Source organism: Anastrepha obliqua, chromosome 5 (genome assembly GCF_027943255.1).
Source record: "Anastrepha obliqua isolate idAnaObli1 chromosome 5, idAnaObli1_1.0, whole genome shotgun sequence".
In the NCBI taxonomy this organism is placed as follows: domain Eukaryota; kingdom Metazoa; phylum Arthropoda; class Insecta; order Diptera; family Tephritidae; genus Anastrepha; species Anastrepha obliqua.
Window position 1 is genome coordinate 46,008,272 of NC_072896.1, and position 8,161 is coordinate 46,016,432.

General features: G+C 41.6%; 1 protein-coding gene across 1 annotated transcript; it reads right to left on the bottom strand.

Annotated features, from left to right (window-relative positions):
- Window positions 1-849: 849 nt before the first annotated feature.
- LOC129248298 (serine protease inhibitor 27A-like) lies at window positions 850-2,999 on the bottom strand. Its single transcript, XM_054887788.1, has one exon. It carries the CDS (start codon window positions 2,301-2,303, stop codon window positions 876-878), a length of 1,428 nt encoding a protein of 475 aa, XP_054743763.1. The 5' UTR covers window positions 2,304-2,999; the 3' UTR covers window positions 850-875.
- Window positions 3,000-8,161: the final 5,162 nt, after the last annotated feature.

The following is an 8,161-nucleotide window of genomic DNA, read 5'->3' on the forward strand; positions in this document are numbered from 1 at the left end:
CTGGCCACTCCCAAGTGAATGCCGATCAGTAACTTTCCTGCCAACAAGTGCTACTTTGGACTAAGTAGGCAATTGAGCAGTAAAGTCCTCTCTCGACGAACAAAACTCTCATCAGGGCTTAACGGCTCTCATCATGCCCGTCCTAACGTATGGCGCAGAGGCGTGGACGCTGACAACATCCGATGAAGCGACTCTTGGAGTATTTGAGAGAAAGATTCTGCGTAAGATTTTCGGACCTTTGCACATTGGCAACGGCGAATATCGTAGGCGATGGAACGATGAGGTGTATGAGCTTTACCACGACATAGACATAGCGCAGCGAATAAAGATCCAACGGCTACGTTGGCTGGGTCATGTCGTCCGAATGGATGCAAGCGCTCCGGCTTTGAAAGTATTCGATGCGGTACCAACGAATGGTTACAAAGGAATAGGAAGGCCTCCTCTGCGTTGGAAAGATCAGATGGAGAAGGACTTGACTTCACTTGGTGTGTCCAATTGGCGCCGGTTATCATGAGAAAGAAACGATTGGCGCGCTTTGTTAAACTCGGCCAAAATCACGTAAGCGGTTATCGCGAATGTTCTTAATAGAGTGAAGTCGAAGGAAGACATAACAACCTTATCGCATTTTTTTTCGAATTTGTAACCTTTAATCAACAGCAAGTATAGTTCTCACAATTTTTTGATTTCTATTCCTAGTTAAATCTATTTTATTAATTTCTATTGTGCATGAATATACATTTACATAAACATATGTAAACACAAGTAGTACATAACTAGTCCGTATATTACATTATCACTAAATATATAAATTATTTACATAATATATTACATTCTAAGTTCCATAAATTCTATATAATCTCTTACGGCCACCGCCCTTACGCCGTAGGATTCATCACTTTGCCTGCGAACAGAATATTCCCCGTACTCTCCTCCTCAATGAAGAACACAAACGGCCGATTCACAACGAACTCTTCCACATATTCGCCGCCGCCGAAGCGATTCACAATCTCTACCTCGGTGGCGGCATAAGCTTCTGTGCCCAGCTCATTTACATCAATACCGCTTTTCTGTAGTATATTTGAGACCATCAGGCGGTCATCTGCATCGGCGGCCATACCAGTCAATTGCGCCTGATTGGTGAAGATGTCCACCACACCCAAACGACAAAGCGCTGCTTTTAGGTCGGTCTTATAACCAAATTTGAATTTGGGCATTACAATCCGCAACTTAATGCGTTCCATCATCCACTGCATGTGCTTCAGTTGCTCATTTTGCATGCGTCTTAGCAGCGAGTCTATGCTTTGTCCATCGTTGGGTAGCGCTACAAACATTGAGAACTTCCGACCACGATAGGGGAGACGAACAATACGCGCTTTCAGCTCATTGCATTGATAGTAGTAGAAGTTGTCGGTCAATTCCATGTACGAAACCTTCAATTGCTCGTGGGGCGTGCGAAAGAAGACACCTGGGTGTGATTCGCTGAACTGTCGGCGCCACAATCCATTAAAGTAGATGGCATTCACTAACAGCATAACACTATTTGCCACACCCTCCTCCGTCACCAATTGTTGTAAGCGGCCCTCAGTTGCGCGAGCAATCCATGCATTTATTTTCGCTGCAGATGCAACGCCGTCCGCAAAGTTCAATTCTTCAAGGGGAGTTTCATAAGCGGACTTCAGTAGCTCAACAAACGCTGGCAGTGGCTTAATTGAAGAATCCGTGTAGAGACGCGTCTCCAAATGCAGCGTGTAGTGGGGATTCTCTTTCTTCAATGAAGCAAGCGTTTTGCGGTAAAAACTGCGTAAATTATCAGCGGCTTTTATATCGCCCAGTGTGGCGAGTAGTTGGCGTTGTGAGCGTGTGCCATTGCCAGTCGCCTCTGTAAGCAGCGCAAGCACCAGTTTAACAGAGAACGGTGAGAATATGACATTCTCTGAGTCTTCCGGGAAAAAACCATCTATAGCAGCGGTTTTGATGTTATTGCGCCGTGTTGCTGTTGATAGTAAAATCTGCTTGAGCAGCGCCCATGAGAAACGATCATGCACATCGCTGCGATAGGGCACGTAATCGTCTGCGTCGTTTGTAATCGCATCAGCTGGTGCTGGTGATAGGTATGATGTAAAAATTCCAGGCGGTATTTCAAATATATGATTTGTGAAGTTATTCTGATTATTATTAGCTACATTTTGCAACGCGTCCAATTGCGTCGTGTTCTCCGGCCTTGTTAGCTCTGTGGGAGAAGTGCGTGCGAGTGTGATCAGGAACGCATTGATGGCAAGAATCACACACGTATTCGGCGTCATAATGTCTTTAGATAATTTCACTAAATTTATATTATACTTTACGCAGATAATTATTATTATTATTGATCAGCGGCAACCACTTCACTTCAGCCTCAGTTTACTACGAGCCGCGGTTACTTTTTCGTTGATCAACCGCTCACAGCAAGTTACGCGCACACAATGACCGGTTTCGATTGCGATCGCTTACTCTTATGGCCAATGGGGGGAAAACCAGCTTTGATGATTGGTGTGTTGTGTGATGTGACAAAAACAAATGCCACAGAAGCGCTTTAAGTGCGAACCGCTGATTGATTGCTAGTTGTTAGTTGCTTTCGAAATTTGCACTCTCCGCCGCTTTACTCGCACTACTACTAATAAATACTAACACTGTTGCTTAGCTTTAGTTTTATTGTCTCACGTTTCTATTTTTACGTTGAGATTCGTTGCTGTCGCTGTTGTTGCGTTGAGATGAATGAATTGGTTTCTTATCTCCCAATAAACCGCAAAAATATTTACTCTCATATATTTGTTGTTGTCAGTAGGCAGTTATTTTTTCTCAATGCATTTATATGCTTTTCTCCTGCCGTTACAGAATATGTAGTCGTATTTTGATGGCTACTCTCGAATGTGTGTGTGAGAGTAAACAGAGGAAATCTGCACTTATCAATGCGATTGACTAGCCGTCACTGTTATTTTTTATTAATCAGGGAATCTTTTATGCACTTTAGTAAACAAATGTATAACACAAATTTCTGGCGAAGACGTTTTAATCAATGCTGAATCACGCTTATGATTCATACATACATACATACGTATATGTAATTATGTTTACTAAACCTTTGCTTGGTATACTCCTATAACGATCTGGCTCCTAACAAAATTCTTTGGTGACTGTGGGAATCCAAGGAGTAGACGAATATTTTATACCAGTCACAAGCATTGCTTACATACATATGTATGTACGTACATACCACATATGCCCATATGTTCGCATAAAAGCCAACATATTTGTACCATTCACTCATTCATTCATTCATTACCGCAGAAAACCCAAATGAGGTCTGACCTGCGTACCGGCTGGCAGCTAAAAATCCTTTAATTTGGTATTTTTATGAAAGAAATTTCCAAGTGATCATGGAAAATGTAACATATTGTTTACAAACGCACACGCATACATACATACATATAAACGCAAAATTACCCATTAATGATTTTTTGCTTCTTAACGCCAGTTCAGGTAATCTTGAAGCTCGTTCAGTGCTAACAATTATCACATCTTCTTTCAACACAGAAGACAATGCTTTAATAATGAGTCACGGGTATTTAGCTAATTTCGTGCGCATTTGTAAATGTACAGGGCCATCTAAGTAAAGCAGTAAACCAATGGGAGAGGCCTGGAATAGTGGCGTTAGTATCGAGCTGTTGATAAGGGGACATACAGTTGTGTTCATAATAATAGAAGTGCCAGCTACGGTATGCGCTAACGTAACGCACTACTCAAATCTTAAAATAAATTTGTTTTTAAATTCCGTTTTCGGCTTAAACGGTAAAATTAATGAGTTCGAATTTTAAATCGATCAATCGGCATTTAGTGTCGAACGAATTTTGCTTGAATAATTGAATTTGACTTTCATAGTAATAGCAATGCTGGCTTAAGCGACTAGCGAGCGGAATTATAGTATTTGCACACAAAAATTATTACTGTCTTAAAGAAAATAGTTTTTTAAGTAGCTTAAGTTTAATAACAGGTGGCGCTAAAGTAATCCTCCTATCAGAAAATTCTATAAATTTTGCGATTGGCCCCTAATGTCAGTTCTGTTTTGACATTTGTGTAGTAGACACATGCGAAATACACGTTAATAAACAATGTTACGCTACACTGCTCCAGAACGCGGAATATTGCTGACTATTTATTTGACCAATAATCGGTCGGTGACTTTGGCACAACGTGAATTTCGTCGCAGATTTCCTCGCCGTCCAACGCCTACTGGTGAAACACTGCTACGATTAGCCGCTCGTCTCGTAGAGACTGGCACAACACGAGATGCTGCCAGGCGTGGCAGACCCCGGAGTAGCCGTTCTGCAGAGAACATTGCTGCTGTAGCCGAGGATGTCATGGAAGCGCCGTCGACATCGACCAGACGACGTGCCACGCAAATGGGTATCAGTCGACGGTCTTGACAGCGAATTTTGGTACAAGATCTGAAGATGTTTCCGTACGAAGTCCAGACGGTGCATCAGCTGTTAGCTGCTGACCGCCAATCGCGTCTAACATACGCTCAAGCCATCCTTAATCACCACCAAGAGGAAGATGATTTTTCATCAAAAATAATCATGAGTGATGAGGCCTATTTCCATCTTAGCGGGTACGCAAATAAGCAAAATTTACGCTTCTGGGGCACTGAAAATCCGCGTTTAACCCACGAAGAGCCATTACACCCGCTCAAAGTCACTGTATGGTGTGCTGTTTTCGCTGGAGGAGTCATCGGACCTTTTTCCTTCGAAGATGTTGCGGGCCAAACGGTTACTGTGAATGGTGAGGGCTACAGAGCAATGATCAACGAGTTCTTTTTGCCGCAACTTGATGAATTGGGATTGGAAAACATGTGGTTCCAACAGGACGGTGCAACGGCACACACTGCACGTGCCACAACCGATATGCTTGAAGTCGCGGGTTTATGTCAACAAGCTTCAAACTCTTGCAGCTCTTAAAGACAATATCCGTCAAGAATGTGAGGACCTATCGCCGGAAGTTTTGGCCAAAGTGATGGAAAATGCCATAAAAAGGGCTGAAATGGCTATCAACTGTGGCGGCGGCCATTTACATGACATCCTATTCTCGACTTGATGAAAAAAGTTTATTGATAATTTGGTCGCCAATACTCAATGCAAATACCTCAGTAGCAAGTCCAATCCCCTGCATTGTCAATAATGGCTTGGCACCGTCGGGGCATACTTTCCACTAGTTTTTCTGCATATTCTTTCGGAAACGACCTCCAAATTTTCCGAATTTGTCGAGAAAGTTGATCTAAATTACATGGCTTTCGTCTGCGAAGCTGCATTTTCATCAGAGCCCACACATTCTCTATGGGATTTGCATCCGGTGACTGAGATGGCCAATCGAAAGTGACAACTCCGTTTTGCGCCTTCCACTCGCTACACGCTCGACTCCGCTGTTTCGGATCGTTGTCCTCTTGAAGTATCCAGCTTTCATTTTTCTTGACATACCATTGCTTAGCAGATGGTACCAAAACCTTTTGATATATTTTATTCATTTTTTCGGCGTTTAAATTAAGATCAAAGGACCATTTAAATTAAGACCCAAAGGATCACAAGGACCTTGACGGGGTGTTTAACAGTCCGTTGAAGTATCCCACTGGTGGAGGTTGCCAAGGCGTGTTTGATGCTCGGAAACGCCCAGAAGGAGGATTCATCAGAAAAACTTACGTTGCTCCAATCGCAGTCCAAGTTTTCCTTCACCCATTCCACTCGTTTTTCAATGTGTTTTGCACTCAACATTGGTTTTTCCGAAGTACTGCGATATATCAGTTTATTGGCAAGCAAGTGCCTGCAAATCGTTCCGTAAGATATGTCAACACCTTTTGCTTTCAATTTCACAGCAGTTCCACGTTAAGTCAAAGTTGGATCTTTCGAGAACAATGCGAGCATCTTTTTTTCGTTTTTTTTTTGAGACTTTGCTTGCACTTCCGCGATGAAGAAAATCATCAACGTTACCGACCTTTTTATAGCGATTTATCCACTTGCTAACGAACTGCTTCGACTTTTCCATACTCCTGTGGGCAAAAAGTAAGGTGAATTTATTTGTCAAACTTCGCGGGATTAAAATTTCGCTCTAGTTATTTTTTCATGAGTTGGCAGCACTGTTAATAACATCTGGGCCAACTTTCATGTGAATGTCATTATCAGTAATATATTTACGCTTGTGTTTAGCAAACGACCAAGAGTGCATTTTTCTATTTTTACAATGTCTGATTTGATTGAGCAGAGAAGTGCCATCAAATTTTGTTTGCGGAATGAAATTTCGGCTGCGGAAACGTTTAGAATGTTGCAGAAGGCATTTGGTGATTCGACCATGTCGCAGAAAAATGTTTATAAGTGGTACAAAGACTTCAAAGAGGGTCGAGAACGTGTTGATGACTTGGAGCGCTCCGGACGACCATCGACGTCAACAGATGACCAACACGTCAATAAAGTGAAGGAGTTAGTGCTCAAAAATCGTCGGTTGACTGTCAAAGACCTTACTGATATGATCGGAATATCAGAAGAATCTGCGAAAACCATTTTGAAAGACCATTTGGGCCTACGAAAAGTCAAATCTCGTTTGGTACCGAAAACTCTCAATTTCTTGGAAAAAAGTCGTCGCATTGATGTGTGTGAAACAATGCTTTCAGACTATCAGGACAAGCTCAAATGCATCATTACGGGAGATGCGACTTGGATTTATGCTTACGACCTTGAAACAACCGACCAATCAAGCGAATATCGTGTTGAAGGCGAGGCCAGATCGAAAAGAGCACGTCAAAGTCGTTCAAAATTGAGGTCATGATGACAGTTTTTTTCGATTTTCGTGGTGTGGTGCACTATGAATTCCTTCCACCTGGCCAAACTGTTAATAAGGAATATTATTTGAGCGTTATGCGTCGTTTGCGTGAAGCAATTCGTCTAAAAAGACCAGAATTATGGGCCAACAACTCTTGGTTTTTACATCACGATAATGCACCGTCTCACACTGCACTCGTTCTTCGTGACCATTTCGCCAAAAATTCCACGCACATCGTTCCGCAACCACCGTATTCGCCTGATTTGGCTCCGTGTGACTTCTGGCTATTCCCAAAACTCAAGAGACCACTCCGGGGAACACGTTTCGAGTCGATTGACGAGATAAAAACTGAATCGAAGAAGGTGCTGATGGCTATACCGGAAATGGACTATTTGGCATGTTTCGGGGATTGGAAAATCGTTGGCATAAATGTATTTCATCGAGAGGGAACTATTGTGAAGGGGATGAAATTGGTTTACAAGAATAAATAAAGATTTTTTATTTTACAACCAAATTCACCTTACTTTTTGGCCACGGTATATTCGCAGCAGCATTTCGTTAATTTGGGTCTTTTTTCATGCAAACATAGAAAAATTGCCTCAAAGCGAGAGGCGTAAACAGCACTCATTTCGAAAAACCACTCAATTGAAGACTGAATTTGACAGACAGCTGACTTTTTACAAAAAGCATGAAGGACTGAGGTGCCCTCTATGTCATAGAAAAAGAAACAGGACGCTCTGATTTTTTATCTACGTGTAACAGTGACCACGCTCTTATGTAACAGACTGTATATTGTGTTTTAATTAAGAATATTTGTAAGAAATCGCACAAGTAACAAAAGCTCTACATGCAAGGTTTATTTATGTTTGACTTCATTTGTTGTTGACATCATTAATTGAAATATGCATCCCTGGGCGCCTCTTGTCAACTCACAGCCGTACCCTACCTACTGATTTCTATTGTAGCTCCAAAAACAGCTTTCAAAGCTCAGGGATGTTCAACGTAGGCTGTTTCATAAATAAATTTACTCAGAAAGTATTTTGAATAATTCACTTCGTTTCGACTTGCATTGCTATTGTGAGTTAATAGATTTGGTTAATATTCTTTTGATCTCTTACAAAGGAGTTATAATACATTCAAACATACACACACATACACATTGTCAAAACATATTTGTAAGCTAATCCCTTTAACTTCTTTGCCTTGTGGCTACAGCTTAATGGGGAGCATTATGATTATTGAAGTCAACCAAATAGTACAAAATATCATTTATTTAATCTCTCGCTAAGCCGATGATTTTACAATTTTACTATAACTG